This window comes from Carcharhinus amblyrhynchos, chromosome 9 (assembly GCF_965287045.1).
Source record: "Carcharhinus amblyrhynchos chromosome 9, sCarAmb.v2.hapA, whole genome shotgun sequence".
Lineage (NCBI taxonomy): Eukaryota > Metazoa > Chordata > Chondrichthyes > Carcharhiniformes > Carcharhinidae > Carcharhinus > Carcharhinus amblyrhynchos.
The window spans coordinates 22105721-22122989 of record NC_137332.1 but is presented as its reverse complement, the minus strand read 5'-3'; the positions used below and the strand labels follow the sequence as shown (position 1 = coordinate 22122989).

Sequence of the window (17269 nt, the reverse complement as noted above, 5' to 3'; positions counted from 1 at the left end):
CATGTGGAAGTTCAAACCTTTTATGTGAGCTTGAATCCAAACCTTATGATTAGATGAGCGTGCCACCAACTGTACAAGTCTGATATAATTATTGCTGTGCCATATAATCTGTCAAATTTAAAATGTACGCATTACTCATACTTCTTGGAAAATCCCTTGGGATTAAAGGTGACTTGCTTCCAATTCAGGGAATTCTGATATGGCTGGTAAGTCCAAGGTGCGATCTGCAGACTCTGCTGCACGTAGGGCAGGTGGTACTCAGTAGATGGGGTTTTTGGAGATTTATGCAATTTCACAGACATCACCTCGACTTTGTCTCTGCGAATTTCCAACAAATCTCTCAATGTCTTTTGGCCCTGGGTGGAAACCTGAGCACCCAATGGAAACCCATGCAGACATGGGGAGAACATGTAGATTCTACACTGTCAGTGACCCAAGCTGGAAATTGAACCTGGGTCCCTGCGCTGTGAGGCAGCAATGCTAAGTGCTGTGCTACCATGCTGACTACATACAAAACATATATAAAACAAATAAACCATCTAGCCCAGGATTTTACTGCCCCACCCGTCATGGGAATTGGAGCGGAGGAAGGGCAGACAATGGGAAGGTCTGTTGACCTGCAGCAGGATTTTACGGTTTTGGAACAAGCAAAGCTGTAAAATCCTGCCCAATGTATTAATAATAGTAACCAGAAACTGCTGAATTGTCATAAAAAAGTGCATCTAGCCCACTGATAGGCTTTAGGGAAAGAAACCTACCATTGTTACCCAATCTGGCATCTATGTAACTCTAGATCCACAGCAATGTGGTCGAGCCTGAAACAAGTCATTCCATTGTTGGGGTTGAGCAATAAATGCTGATTTGTCAGTGCTGTCCATTTCCTATGAATTAATAAAAATAATAATCTGTGCAATCTTTCAGCTTGCTGCCAAACGATCTGCTATACATGATTGTTAGCCTTGCAAAGTGAGATGTACATTCTCAGCCTTTCCAAGGTCATATCTTGTGCTACACCATTCAATGGATGGCACCAAAGATGAGTGGGCTGAAAAATTAAGTTTCATTGCTTAGATCACACTAGATCAAATACGGTTTACAAACAGAAATACATTTTAATTTAAAAAAAAATTAACCTGCATTTATTCAAGTTTAAGTATTAGTGTCACAAGTAGGTTCACATTGATACTGCAATGAAATTACTGTGAAATCCCCTAGTTGCCACACTCTGGCGCCTGTTCAGGTACACTGCAGGAGAATTTAGCAATGACAATGCACCTAACCAGTACATTTTTCAGACCGTGGGTAGAAAGTGGAGTACGTGGAAGAAACCCATGCAAACATGGGGCGAACGTGCAGACTCCACATCGATAATGACCCAAGCCAGGAATCGAACCCGAATCCTTGGCACTGTGAGGCAGCAATGCTAATCACTCTGACACTCTACCACCCCTCAATTAACAAAGCAGGGAATTCCATAATAGCACAAGGCAGCGCCAATCTCAAAAAAACATATAACTTTATTAATCTAGCTGCACCATTGAAGATAGAATAGTATTTACATGGCTAATATTACAAGGGGTAAAGTATATTAGAATATGAATAAACAGCACAAACAGTAAAAAGTTAAGATAGTTTCTTTTTGCTTTTCAGTCAGTTTCTTAGAGAACTGCACTATAACAACATTCCAGCTGTCAAACTATTGCTGTGACCATAATGTATATCGGAGAAACACAATGTACAATCACTTTAGAATAGACAATGGATCATTTGTGTATACTACAATTGTGCTCCCCACATACTCTGCAGCACAACCATAATGAATACTGTTACATTGGACAATCAGATATACGGTGGAGTCTGCTAGTTGACACTGCTTGAGACAAGCTCGCGATAACATTGGAATTTCTAGTAAGCAAAATGCAAGATCTGCCGTAAAATTATCTTAATTTCCCTAAATGCTGCACAAAACCTGTACACAAGGGTGAATGAAATCATAGAAATTACAACAGCTTACAAAGATGAATACAGTATAACATCTTAACAATTAAAGAAAATGAACAAGTCTTCTGGGTATTTATTTCTTTAACTCTTTTGATGGAGATCAGAAATCGGCAACCTTCCCCTTACAAGTGTGCATAATTCATCACATTTTTCACCATCTCTTAATCTGATGAATCTCTGCAGAATAGACAATGCAAAATATATTTCTCAAAGGAAATTTGCAGATTCACATATATCTTTCACAGCCTCTAACACCAAGTTTTCAGAGAAAAAAAATGATTAGGGCAGCACGGTGGCAAAGTGGTTAGCATTGCTGCCTTACAGCGCCAGGGACCCAGGTTTAATTCCTGCCTCGGGTCACTGTCTGTGTGGATTTTCCCTGTGCCTAAGTGAGTTTCCTTTGGGTGCTCTGGTTTCCTCCCACACTGCAAAGATGTGCAGATTAGGTTGATTGGCCACAGTAAATTGCCCCTTAGTGTCAGGGGGAACTTGTAGGGTAGATAAGCGGGTTTACGGGGATAGGGCCTGGGTGGGATTGTGGTTGGTGCTGACACGATGGGACAAATGGCCTCCTTCTGCCCTGTATGATCTGTGATTCCTGCATCAATCAATTCTCTACAGATAACAAGGAATCAAAAAATGATTGCACCCTGCCTCAAGACAAGATTTGACTGGGTAAGGCATGATAGACAAGTCCAGTTTCATCGCTGCCGTGAATGCAGCTGAGTGGATACACTGCTAACCGCTCTTGGTCTGTGCCTCAGCAATGGACTTGTCATTTTCTGCTTTTTCACCATGCAGGTTTTTGTAAGCAAGATCGCATCTCGTCATCCAGCCTTTAATGTTACAAAGCTTTCATTTCTTTGGGAAGCACTTTGGGTTTAATTTCCAAAAGGCCACTGTCAAGCAGGATTTTCTGAGTTCTTTTGTGATTAAGCCATCTCATCAAAGTTTGCCAGATTACGTTCACACTGATGTTTCCTGTCCCAATTCTTATTTCTTTCCCAGCCCTGCAAGACACCTAGCAAAAGTCTAGAAATCAAAGATATAGAAATGCCGAGAACCTGCATAACTGTTTTTGACTGCGCAATTCTTGTTCAAAACGTACATTTGTCCATAAACAAGAAAACACATAAGAACATAAGAACATAAGAAATAGGAGCAGGAGTAGGCCATCTAGCCCTTCGAGCTTGCCCCGCCATTCAATAAGATCATGGCTGATCTGTTGTGGCTCAGTTCCACTTTCCCACCCTTTCCCCATAACCCTTAATCCCCTCTCTTATCAAAAACCCATCAACCCGCTTCTTAAAAATATTTAGCGAGGCAGCCTCCACCACTTCAACGGGCAGAGAATTCCAGAGATTCACCACCCTTTGAGTGAAGAAGTTCCTCCTCAACTCCGTTCTAAACCGCCTCCCCTTTATCTTGAGGCTGTGCCCCCTAGTCCTACTGTCTTTTTTGAGCGGGAAGAGTCTCTCCACCTCTATCCTATCCATCCCATTCATCATCTTATACGTCTCAATAAGATCCCCCCTCATCCCTTTTTGTTGATTACATAGACACAAGATGCAGGAGTAGGCCATTCGGCCCTACATGTCTGCTCCACCATTCATTATGATCATGGCTGATCATCGAATTCAATATCCTGATCCCCCCTTCCTCCCATATCCCTCAATCCCTTCAGTCCCATGAACTATTTCTAATTTCTTCTTGAACTCAGGCAATGTTTTGGCCTCAGCTACATTCTGTGGTAGTGAATTGCACAAACTCACCATCCTCTGGGTGAAGAAATTTCTCCTCACCTCAGTCCTAAAAGGTTTACCCCTTAATATTAAGCTATGACTCCGAGTTCTGGATTCCCCCAACATTGAGAAAATTCTTTCCGAAACTTCCAATTCTCCAGAATAACACTGGTACACTGATGGACATGAGCAAAATTGTGCTTTAGACACCTTGATCACCACACTTAATCAGATTTATTTTTTATTTATTCACCAGATGTGGATATCACTGGCTAGATCAGCATTTATTGCCCATCCCTAATTGCCCTTGAGAGTATAAAACATTGGTTTGGCCTCAAATGGAGTTTTGTATTAAGTTCTGCGTACCACAATTTAGGACGGACGTGCAGGAAATTAGTGAGGGCATGGAAAAAGGATGAGGAAATTCAGTTTTGTGAAATGATTGGAGAAGCCGGACTGGTCACCTTGGAGAAGAGAAGGTTGGGAGGAGATTTGAGGGAGGTGTGCAAAATTGCTAGGGGTCTGGACAGAGTAGATAGAAATGGTTCCCATTGATGTAAAGACCAAGAACCAGGGCCATCAATAGGCAATTGATGCAGTCATTGCCAAAGTTGCCTGTCAGACAAGGGAATCATGGTGGGTTCGATTCACGGCTTGTGTGGAGTCTGCACATTCTCCCTGTGCCTGCATGGGTTTCTTCCAGGTTCCCCGGTTTCCCATCACACTCCAAAGATGTGCATGTTAGGTTGATTGACCATGCTAAATTGCCTTCTGGTGTTGGTGGGCTAGTAGTGTAAATACATAGCGTTATGGGGATAGGGCCTGGGTGGGATTGTTGTTGGTGCAGACTCACTGGGCTGAATGGCCTCCGTCTGCATTGTAAAAATTCTACGATCTAAAAAAAAGACCCAAACTTCCTCTACAGTAGCATGCACAGCTAGTGTACAGTTCATTGAAATGGAATTTTGTCTTAGAAGTGACAAAATTAGAGGTTATTTTTGGACTTGGCTCTCCTCAAGGCAAAGACTTGCTAACTCAGTGTACGTAAAACAATCAGGTACATCCTTTGTGCAATTATCCAGCTATTTAAATGAAGGATTAAAAAGTCAAGCAAAGCTCACCAATGTACTTTGCCAATTCTCCAACGGGAGGATGAAGCCAAAAATGGTGCAAATACAGTATGTTATGCCAACATTTATATCATGTTAAGTGTATACAGATAAATGAGTGTACAAATGCTTGGGTTCAACTCATTTTCTGATAGATAGACAGGAGCTGCTGGAAGATGGGAGAATGTTATTTAATCGACAATGAGAGCAAACTATAATTAAGTTGTTTCAGGTTGTTGATAACCTTAGATAAGCATTTAAATGGGTTACTGGAATTTGCAACTCTCTTTAAAGGAATGAAAGGTCACAAAACACAAGTAAGCTATTTGGCAGTGTATTTCTTCACTGCACACTTGTCTAGATGTCTTTATTCTCTGGTCAATGAGCATTGTTGTGAGAAAATACCTGGTTCCAAATCGGGAAGTAGGAGATACGAATGGTTGGAAATGTCAGTTGCACTCATTGATCGATAGTCAAATGTCGCTGGGAAATGCTGATCAAAGAAATGGAACATGTCGTCATAACTGACCAGTGGTGTTGGGTGTGGTTGCTTCATGCCGTTAACTGGCTGCACTGATGAGAACTGTTTGTTCCAATTGATGTCATTTTGGATGTGTCCTTTGTGACATTTTGTGTCAGGGACAAGAGGCCACACTCGCGACTGAGAATCCTGCAATGAACTCGGATCGTCTCCCTTCTGAAAGTTGACATCTTCGTCGGGAAGAGATGATGAGTCTTGCAGATCCAAAAAAACGTAATTCTGACAGGAGTCATTGGAAGTCTCAGTCTCCTGATTTGACGTTCCTCTGCGTTGCTTGGTGATAGAGGATTCACTGAAGTGAAGTTTCTGACAAGCATCCTCTTGCTTTTCCACACACTTTGTGTTCTCACTTTCATTTACCTCAGATATGATTTCCAGGACTGAAGACAGGAGCTCATCATCAACAAGTTTGTCACAGGTAGGCTGCAAAGGCTGTCAACAGAAAAGGGACACCGTTTTTATAATTTTATCTTCCCTCTTTTTTTCCCCTCAATGATTTGATCGTAGAATTCATACAGTGCAGAAGGAGGCCATTCGGCCCATCAAGTCTGCACCAACCACAATCCCACCCAGACCCTATCCCCACAATCCCATATATTTACCCTAGCTGGTCCCCCTGACAATAAGGGGACATTTAGCATGTTCAATCCACATAACCCGCACATCTTTGGAGTGTGAGAGGAAACTGGAGCACCTGGAGGAAACCCACGCAGACACGGGGAGCTTGTGCAAACTCCACACAGACAGTTACCCAAGCTGGGAATTGAACCCTGGTCCCTGGCACTGTGAGACAGCACTGCTAACCACTGTTCCACCATGCCGCCCAACTTGTTGCATTGAAGCTGTGGATATAATTAGGGTAATGTGCAATGGGGTGTTCACTTCTCAGTACCTCAACCAAGTGGGCCATTCCTTTTGTGCAATAGAGTTCAAACTAGGGGACCTTGGCTGATAATTACCCTCCTTTGTCTTAAAATAGTCAGACTAATTATTTGCCCGTACTTAAACAAATGGTGAAATATAGGCATCAGAAGGCAACAAGTTTTCATACTATTTTTCCCTGTACTTTAGTAACCCCACAAGAAACTATCTGATCTATTTTCTAATCTTTCCCTTCCTAAACTCAAGGGCACAGAGACCAATTTGAAAGGCAGTTGCTGGACTGGCCTGGGTTCCATCAGCCAACTCAGAACAGTTCAGGGATTGAATGTGAGAACCTTTGGGATTGTACAGGTCAATTTCACTTCAGTAGTGCATTTATGAATCATCACTGGATGATGGCCCAGTTTCTTAATTCACAAAATAAATTAAGTGGCTAGATTTGAAGAAGTGCAGAAACCTGGGAATATCTGGATATAAAGAAAAACAGAGGCAAAATTAGAAAAATAAAAACAAAGCCGGAAAATCTCAGCGGGTCTGACAGCATCTGTGGAGAGGGAATAAAGCTGATGTTTCGAGTCAGACCATCCTGACTCAACTCACGCTGAGCGCCAAATTCTCCATCCTCACTTGTGGTGGCAGGGGGTATTGCCAGTAGTATCGTGCCCAAAAGGTGGGATTTTCCATCCCATCCCGTCCCACCTGGGTTCTCTGGCAGCAGGATGGGGGAGCCATTCAAAATGTCGTAGACTTTGGCGGGACTGGAAGATCCTGCCAGCAGACAGTGTCAAGCCACTTCCGTCATGGAAAAACCTGCCGCCAGTGGGGGCTGGAAAATTTCAGCCAGGGTACTTACTGCACCCAATCCTTCATCCTTTTTGTCTTCTATACGGTAGAGAGACAAATAGGAAATTAGTTGCCACCTCCATCTCCCAGTTGCCAGTTATTTTCCCCATAATCTTTGAAACATAGGAACATAGGTGAGATTCTGCCCTGAGGGTGTGTCTTACCACCAGAGATGTTTGCATGATTAAATTATCACCTTACTTGGGAGTGCTTCTGAAAATCAGTGAGATAGCTTTCAAGGAGCCTTTCAAGGTTCGGAATCTGTGGCCATAGTTTCTTCTTCACATTACTGACAAAGAAAGAACATGATTGTTGAAAAAAAGTTAGCATTTTGGCATATTGTTGTATCCTCTCGACAGTAATCATATTCTGAGTACTGAATACAATCCGGACACTAAATATTCACAAATCAATAACTGCGTTTATATAGTGTCTTTAATAAGACACCCCATGGCTCTTCACAGAAATGTCATCAGGCAAGGCACTGCCACTGAGCTATATTAGAAGGTATTGGGACAAGTGACTAAAATCTTGGTCAAAGAGGCAGTTTTTAAAGGACTTGGTGGAGGAGAGAGTTACTGGCAGTCCCACTTAGGGAGTGAATTGCAGAGATCAGGGCCTCGGCGCTGCCACCAATGGTCAGGTGAAATGGTCAGGTCGCATTCTAATCAGTAATCTCTAAACTGTCTGTGCTTTATATGCTCTGTCTGAGGCCAGAACTCTCCATGCACCTGACGAAGGGGCTAACCCGAAAGCTTGCGAGTATATTATCAAATAAATAGGTTGGACTAAAACCTGGTGTTGTCAGACTTTTTACTGTGTTTACACCAGTCCAACGCCGGCATACCCACATCAGGTGAAAGAAATCAGGGTTGCTCAGATAGGAGGAACAGTGTTCTCAGAGGGTTGTAGAGATTTTGGGGATAAGGAGGGGGCAGCCCATAGAGGGATTTGAAGACAAAAGACTCTTAAATTTGAGGACTGAAATGATTGCTTTCAGAATACCATTAATCACTTAGGTGCTGCAAATCCATCATTATCAAATAACCAAAACACTAAATGCTATCTGAATATTGATGAGTTTACATGCATTGCCAATCCCTTAATGAATAGAACTTCCCTTTCTTGTCTGATGTATTTCTAATATCCTGTGGACTCATTCAAACAGCACTCTGTATAATGGATTTTACTCAAACATCTCTGCATATCAGGCAAAAGGACTATGCATGCAAACTAATAGTACATAACCAAGTCACAACTTTATTCCAAACAGTAAAAGGCTTAAGTTTTATAACTTTAACAATTCTCTCCCTCTGCAGCTAATTGATTGTTTAGAAATTCGTATATATCCTGGATCCTCACGTTTCCGATGTGGCGATGCCAGTGTTGAACTGGGGTAAACACAGTGAGAAGTCTCACAACACCAGGTTAAAGTCCAACAGGTTTATTTGGTAGTAAACGCCACTAACTTTCGGGGCTCTGCCCCTTTGTCAGGTGAGTGGGGAGTTCTGATCACAAACAGAAACTCTCAAGCCAGTCTCTCCCTCTCTCTTTCTGGTCTGGAGGTGAGCTGCTCTTGTCGCTGCTGTGTCGTGATGCGCTTCTGGGGAAAGCTGGAGAGGTGGGTTCTCTTGAACGCTGCGAGCATTGGTTCCTTATATCTGTCTGGGCTACATTCCCGAATTTTCCGAAGATTTGATCTATCAGTGCTTGGGTCTGATTAGTTTCACATCATTAATGATGAGTTTCAATGAGTGTTAATGAATTTCAATGGTGGACCCTTTGTGTTAGTCTGTTAGATGTCTAGTTTCAGCTTCTAATATGCTCTAAATCTTTTGTTTCACTGATGCATGTCTGTCCCATATTTTTGGTGCTAACTTGTTTCTCAGGAAATGCGTAACTGTCCTATTACACATACTAATGTGTCCTGGTGCATTTTTGGTTTCCAATTGTCTGAGCTCAAACCTTGCAAAGGGCCTGTCTCCTGGTGGACTGTTTTGGACTAAGGTAATCCGTTGCTTTTAGGCCAATTTCTATGTCAGTCTTGATGTTTCCATTTGCTGTGCCTGCACCCTGATGCTAGTCCCCAGTTGATTTCCTTTCAATGATTCTACTTCACTCAAGCAGTCACAAGCCGCTACAACCTCACGACAGTATTTCCCACAGTCTTAATTTCTCACCCTTAAAAAATGTATTATTCTTTAGTACAAACACTTTTAGTAGCAGAAATTCTCTCAATGCTTAAATATGGCCAGAATGAACATCATCCCTTCAGTACTATGTGCTATATTGTACTTCAAAGTGCAGCCATCGATTTGAGATGTCTGGAGATTGGGGTGATTGTCCCTTTAAGGACAACACAACAGAAGAGGCTCACCTGACTTGAGGGACCAATTGGGACTGAGAGTGGGTAATCACTCCAGGGGATGAAATTCTCTCTTGGGGAGAAGATAGTCTGAACGAATGTAGTAGACATGCAGAGACTGGGGGCACAGTAAGAAGTCTCACAACACCAGGTTAAAGTCCAATAGGTTTATTTGGTAGCACAAGCCACAAGATTTCGGAGCATTGCCCCTTCATCAGGTGAGTGGGAGTTGTGTTCACAAACAGGACATATATAGATACAAATTCAATTTACAAGGTAATGGTTAGGGTGTGCTAGCTGTCCTTGCTGGAGACAATACACACCTCTTTAACCTATGCTTAATCCTCTCCCCACTCACATTGTCTGTACGTTTAAAACTTGATTACCTGTAAAGACTCGCATTCCAACCATTACCTTGTAAATTGAGTTTGTGTCTATATATGCCCTGTTTGTGAACACAACTCCCACTCACCTGATGAAGGGACAGTGCTCTGAAAGCTTGTGGCTTGTGCTACCAAATAAACCTGTTGGACTTTAACCTGGTTTTGTGAGACTTCTTACTGTACTTATCCCAGTTCAATGCTGGCAACTCCACATCATGACTGAGGGCAGCCAGTGCGCTACTCCAAGATGCCCAGTGAGGCTGCGGGCCTCTGTGCAGTTTTCCTTGTTAATAAATACCTTTAGTGTTCTGATAAAGTCTGAAGCTTGAATCATTACAGGATGATTCATGTTAAGAGCATCCTCAGTGTACGGTTATGTCATTTAGCATTTGTGATGTTTGGTATTGGTCTTTCTTTACAATTTCCTCCCAGGATGTAACAGATTTTGGTGAAGAGAATGGGATTGAAGTACAAAAATAGACAATGATCCTGGCTGGTTTATACAAGGCCTGAGCTCCAAACTGTCTCCTCAGTGAATGGGATGGTCTTGTTGTCCATCAATTCAGATACTAGCCAAATTGCCTTTGACAAATATTCCTCATCATCATCCTAACCCCCCCCAACCATGCCTTCTAGCTGAGTGCCTTCTACTGAGTGCTAAGTATTTTGAATTTGAAGGAAAGCTTATGAGTCTATTTGTTCTTTGCTAACATTGCATTTATGATGCAGATAATGCGAATCCATTAGAAATTACACATCTTTGGAGTTCTCACTAGCTGGCAGAATATTGGAAGTCCCTGATGGAATGACTTTAACGAGGCCCATGATGTGCATATCTTAGAATATGAGCTCTCTGATTGAGGCAGCATTGGCGTGTGCCCTTTTTGCAACCTTGCAGAGTCTGTGGACCATGTCTATGTTCAATGCGCACTCTTTTCAGTTTCCTCAAAAATCTTTTGCTGGTGTTTTGTTTGCACTTCAATCCTACGCTCCTGATCTACAGATGCCCGGTTCAGAGGGGAGTGGGGAAGCAGGAAGAACTCCTCGTGAACCTGGCAAAGCTCGCCATAAATGGCGGAGGTGATAGTGGATGCCTTGGTGGTTATTTTCCAGACGTCGCTGGATTCCGTGGAAGTGCCGGATGATTGGAAAATGGCTAATGTTACGCCGTTGTTTAAGAAGGGTGCCAGGCATAAGGCGGGGAATTATAGGCCGGTTAGTTTAACGTCTGTGGTAGGTAAAATGTTAGAATCTGTCATTAAGGAGGAAATTGCGAGGCATCTTGAAGGGAATTGCTTGATAGAGCAGACGCAGCACGGTTTCATTAAAGGGAAGTCGTGTCTGACAAATTTACTGGAGTTCTATGAGGATGTGTCTAGGGCGGTGGATAGAGGAGAGCCGGTGGATGTGGTCTTTCTAGATTTTCAGAAGGCATTTGACAAAGTACCTCACAAGAGGTTATTGCAGAAGGTCGAGGGACATGGAGTTGGGGGTAGGGTGTTAGCGTGGATAGAGGATTGGTTGTCAAATAGGAGGCAGAGAGTGGGGGTCAACGGGTGCTATTCCGCATGGCGGATGGTGACTAGTGGGGTGCCCCAGGGGTCGGTGCTGGGGCCTCAGCTTTTTACCATTTATATAGATGATCTGGAGGAGGGAACCGAGTGTAGGGTGTCGAAATTTGCTGATGACACCAAGATTGGGGGAACGGCAAATTGTGCGGAGGGTGTGGAGAGTCTGCAGAAGGATCTAGATAGGCTGGGCGAATGGGCCAGGAAATGGCAAATGGAATTTAATGTTGGCAAGTGTGAGGTGGTCCACTTTGGTAGGAATAATGGTAGGAAGGACTATTACTTACGGGGCGAAAAACCGCAGCAGGCGACGGTGCAGAGGGACCTCGGGGTCCTTGTGCATGAGTCGCAAAAACCCAGCTTGCAGGTGCAGCAGGTGGTCAGGAAGGCGAATGGGATGCTGGCCTTCATAGCGAGGGGGATTGAATATAAAAGTAGGGAGGTCTTGCTGCAGCTGTATAGGGCATTGGTGAGGCCACAGCTGGAGTACTGTGTGCAGTTTTGGGCGCCGCACCTGCGCAAAGATATTTTGGCCTTGGAGGGAGTGCAGAGGAGGTTTACTAGGCTGATACCGGAGTTGAGGGGGTTGAGCTATGAGGAGAGGCTGAATAAACTAGGCTTGTACTCGTTAGAGTTTAGAAGAATGAGAGGAGATCTCATTGAGACGTATAAGATGATGAATGGGATGGATAGGATAGAGGTGGAGAGACTCTTCCCGCTCAAAAAAGACAGTAGGACTAGGGGGCACAGCCTCAAGATAAAAGGGGGGCGGTTTAGAACGGAGTTGAGGAGGAACTTCTTCACTCAAAGGGTGGTGAATCTCTGGAATTCTCTGCCCGTTGAAGTGGTGGAGGCTGCCTCGCTAAATATTTTTAAGACGCGGGTTGATGGGTTTTTGATAAGAGAGGGGATTAAGGGTTATGGGGAGAGGGCGGGAAAGTGGAACTGAGCAGCGACAGATCAGCCATGATCTTATTGAATGGCGGGGCAGGCTCGAAGGGCTAGATGGCCTACTCCTGCTCCTATTTCTTATGTTCTTATGTAGGTCCGGGCAGTGGGTGATTGAAGGGGTCGTCTGACCTGTTGTCTGCCCATCTACCGCAGCTATATTTGCAGCCAGGTGTCCCTGGAGAGGGAGCATGTGGTACCCAAGAGCACCACAGGGACTGGGGTGTATTATTGACACCTTTAATCACATTTTGATTTGATGTTTTAAGTTTCCTTTCCACTTTGTCTTTTGTTTCTAGCAGCTCCCTTTTGGGAGCTGCCCCTTCTAATTTATCCCCTCGCTAATTTGATTTAATTTATTTGGTTGGCCAAAAAAGGATTGGTGGTAATGGCTTGTCCGATTAAGGAGCCCAGAATGTGTACATAAGTTTAAGCTTATTTATTAGTATCACAAGTAGGTTTATATTAACACTGCAATGAAGTTACTGTGAAAATCCCCTAGTCGCAACACACCGACACCTGTTAAGATGCACTGAGGAAGAATTTAGCATGGCCAATTTATCTAACCAGCACGTCTTTTGGACTGTCGGAGGAAACTGGAGCACCCAGAGAAAACAGACACGAAGGAACATGTAGATTCTGCAGATGGTGACCCAAGCCGTGAATCGAATCTATGTCCTGGTGCTATGAGGCAGACTGTATCAGTGTTTCTGGCACTCCAAGTTGATACTCTGTATGAGGAAGTACCTGACTCAGTGTTACTATGTAACTAAATGTAAATTTGGTGAAGGGACACCAGCCTTGGACGAGCTATTTCAATTAGGTTGATGACATCCTTGAGTACAATATTCAGTAAATTTTCTAATTTAATTTCTAATTTCAGTTTTCCTGTCTTTTTCTTATACAATCTTGTTAAGTAGTAGACTTAATCATGTAGCATGACATACAGAGCCAATTGTGAGCTTCCGCATGTTTGTTTTCTATGGATTTTGGTCAGAGATTGAGCGGTACATTATGGACATGTATGCAGGGGTATTCAATATCCAGTTTCCTACTGCTTCAATAATTTGTCTCTTGTATGTGGAGGGATAGATTGAAGGGTCGAATGGCCTAGTCCTGCTTCTAGTTTCTGTGTTTCTATGACCCCTCTGACTCTATGGTGATTTCCCTGAGGTTTATCTGAATATAATGTAACGTTACCTGTAAACATTTGGAAAGATGAGATAGGATGCAAAAAGTGCCATCACCAGCAGAAGTGCGACACCAACAACAAGGGGCACTATAGTCAGATCTGTAAAAAAAAAGGAGATTTGAGTTGGAGGGGAAATGATTTCATTCATGCAACATCTGATATATCACAAAAAACTGCATACAAGAAGCCATATTGGAGTAGAGTGTTTAGTGTTATTAGGAGTTGTGGGAGCTATTACATGTACATCAAAATATCACAAACAGTAGAACGATTGACCAGTTAATCTGTTTTAATGTGTGGAGCTTGCACATTCTCCCCACGTCTGCATGGGTTTCCTTTGGGTGCTCCGGTTTCCTCCCACAGTCCAAAAATGTGCAGGTTAGGTTGATTGGCCATGTTATGTTGCCTCTTTGTGTCAGGAGGATAAATATGTGGGGTTATGGGGATAGGGCCTGGGTGGGATTGTTGTTGGTTCAGGCTCAATGGGCTGAATGGCCTCCTTCTGCACTGCAGGGACTCTATGATGCTAAGAATTTTTTTTTCTCTGTAGCATTGAATTGAAGGAAGAATGTTGGCCATACCACTTAGAGAATTCAGAATAAAAACGTTCAGATAAGAAAAAAATCTGCCTGAAATGTCAGCACCAGAAAATGTATTAAAGTCCAGAACATATCTTGACAATAATATTAGCACTATTATATTGGGGGGTATATCACACTTACGCATAGAGCCTGGAATTGTTGCAGTGAAAGTGTCTGACCAGCTGCTCCAGTATCCTCTGTATGTGATTCCATTGGGTTTGGCTCTGAGTTGCATATAATATGTTTTGCTGTGGGGAAGATCCAACACCTCACTGTGCAGTGGCTTCTGGATAAGTAGTGTCTAGAAAGGAACAGCAGGAAATTCTAAGCATTGTCCCAGGCAGCCTTTACTTTAACTGTCTATGTTGACCATCAGACTAACGGTGAGCAACTCAGATAGCACAAAATAACTAATACTTGCTGGGTCTTAAGTTTTGTTCTCACTGAGCACTGACCTTTGTTCTTGTTATGCCCAATAAGTTGGGCTTCTTGGAGTATGAGCTCCCTGATTGAGGTAACAATTGCCTGCCCAATCAGGGAGTCTCTCTGGTGTATATGAGTGTCAGGTCAATTGGCATTCCGGATTCTGACTTTGTACTTGAAGCACTCTTAGGAGTGGAGGTAAGACTGTAAATAAGGGGAATTTGGTGAAGGGACACTGGCCTCTGAGGAGTTATTTCAGTTCTCCCATTAACACATTCTAATATCTTACCTTTATGCCACGATGAGCAACTTTACAGTCCTTCCACTGCCATTGATGCTTCCTCTGTCTTGGACCCACACAATTTTGTTGTAACCTCTTCTAGTTCCCACCACCGTGCAACTGTGCCACCGCAGTGGTTAGCACTGCTGCGTCATAGCGCCAGGGACCCAGGTTCAATTCCAGCCTTGGGTCACTGTCTGTGTGGAGTTTGCACATTCTTCCCGTGTCTGTGTGGATTTCCTCCGGGTGCTCTGGTTTCCTCCCATAGTCCAAAGATGTGTGGGTTAGGTTGATTGGCCATACTAAACTAACCCTAGTGTCAGAGGGATTAGTAGAGTAACTATGAGGGGTTATGGGAATGGGGTCATGGTGGGATTGTGGTCTGTGTAGACTCAATGGGCTGAATGGCCTCCTTCTGCACTGTAGGGATTCTATGATCTTATCATTGTTCCAGCTGCTCTATCCCTTCTTATACAGGACAAAATCCATGACGCTTCTCCCTCTCTTTAGCTCTGAAGAAGAGTTACACAAATTCAAAACATTTGCCAAAATCTTGCTGCTGTTCAGGCCAATGGTGGCTTGTGGGTTTCCCAGCGGCAAATGATGGATTCAATGAGAAACCCCATTGCCCACAATGGGACCCAAGATCCCGCCCCCAGTGAGAGGCACACTGATGCCCACCAACATGGAACATGCTGTGGAGAGGGAGAGAAATCCCACCCACTAACTCTATTTCTTTCTCCATGGATGCTGCCAGACCTGCTGAGTTTTTTCCAGCATTTTCTGTTTTTGTGGCACTAATACTTGCTAGTTTACTGCTTTCAACTTTTAGAAACATTTGTCGTGGTGTAACTTTAGCCAAGTGATATCACTCACATCATCTTAACCACTGTAATGTGAATCTACAAAAGATCAATGCTGCTGTTAATGATCATCTTCTTCAATGAATCATCTTAGAATCCCTACAGTACAGAAAGAGGCCATTCAACCCATCGAATCTGTACCAACCACAATCCCATCCAGGCCCTATTCCTGTATCCCCTCATAATTACCCTGCTAATTCGCTGACACTAGGGTCAATTTAGCATAGCCAGTCAATCTAACCCACACATCAGGGAGCTCTGCATAGACAGAGACCCGAAGCCAGAATTGAACCCGGGTCCCTGGCACTAAGGAGTAGCACTGCTAACCACTATGCCACTTTGTTCAGGCATGATAGAAGTACTGTTGGCTTGTTTAGTGTGGTGCTATCCAATAGAATTTGCTGAGCAGTTGCTGGTATGGCCAATGTGACACCACTTTAACAAACTTGCACTAATTTTAGTAGAGAAATCTTCCACAGTCTCACACACCAAGATAAAAACCTTCACCTATCTGGATTTAGTTAACAAATACCTGTCACAATTCAATAACCACAAACAGGTATCACACTTACAGCGATCAAAACACACTTGCACACTCTGCTTTTCTTATTTTAACAACAAACACACAAAAAGGTTAAAGTTCACATGCAAATGACTTTGAATTGATGTGTCTGGCAACTGTGTACATTATTCATTTTTTATTTAGTAATCAGAAATGCAATTAGCAAAGTTCAAATTTTAAAGTTAGTTTATTAGTGTCATAAGTGGGCTCACATTAACACTGCAATTAAGGGAAGGCGGTGGCACAACGGTCTTGTAATTGAGCTAGTAATTCAGGGTAGTGCTCTGGGGAGCTGGGTTCAAATCCCACCAGGGCAGATGGTGACATTTTTGAATTCAATAAAATAAATCTGTGATTAAAAGTCTTTTAAGAACAATGAAGTCATTGTTGATTGTCTTTTAAAAAAAACCCCACCTGATTCACTAATATCCTTTAGGAGAAAGAAATCTGCCATTCCCCCTTCTGAGGGCAACCCCACCCCCCACTCTTTGCTGTATGTTCAGAATCAACTATGACTCAACAGTATGGCAGAGACCTTGTGGGATTTTACCTTGCTGGATGGAGAGTTGCTCCTGCCACCATCCTTGGTTATTTAAACATTCATGCCACTGGTGCACTCACCTTCCAGCCACTGCCATTTTCCTCAGAGTATCTGATCTGATACATAATTTGCCCCAGGAGATTCCTGACTGGGGGCTCCCAAAAGAGACGCAGTTCCCCACCGGCTGCGCTGACATCAAGCTTCACAATTCTCGGAGGATCTGGACGGACTATGCAGTTTAAGTTAAAGGAAAGAAACTCATATTAATCTTATTCGGAAATTTACCTGAGCCACGGTATTTGTTTACAGACAGCACCCCCCTCATGCCTTAGGGACCATCTTCTGCATGTTTCTTCACACAGTATTAGTCACTAATTTTAACCCAGAAGTCCCAGGCAGGTCACTAAATTTGATAGAGAAAGTTCACATTGGCAGTGAGTTGGGG

At 43.2% G+C, this 17269-nt stretch overlaps 1 protein-coding gene across 1 annotated transcript in view; it reads right to left on the bottom strand.

The window, feature by feature from the left end:
- Positions 1-5219: 5219 nt before the first annotated feature.
- Positions 5220-17269, bottom strand: part of mpl (MPL proto-oncogene, thrombopoietin receptor) — a 32947-nt gene continuing 20897 nt past the window's right edge. The window contains exons 8-12 of the mRNA XM_080196514.1: positions 16905-17053; positions 14297-14456; positions 13583-13673; positions 7320-7407; positions 5220-5825 (exon numbers count right to left, since the gene is read on the bottom strand). Coding sequence (XP_080052640.1) covers positions 5220-5825; positions 7320-7407; positions 13583-13673; positions 14297-14456; positions 16905-17053 — 1094 coding nt within the window. The remainder of the gene's footprint in view (positions 5826-7319; positions 7408-13582; positions 13674-14296; positions 14457-16904; positions 17054-17269) is intronic.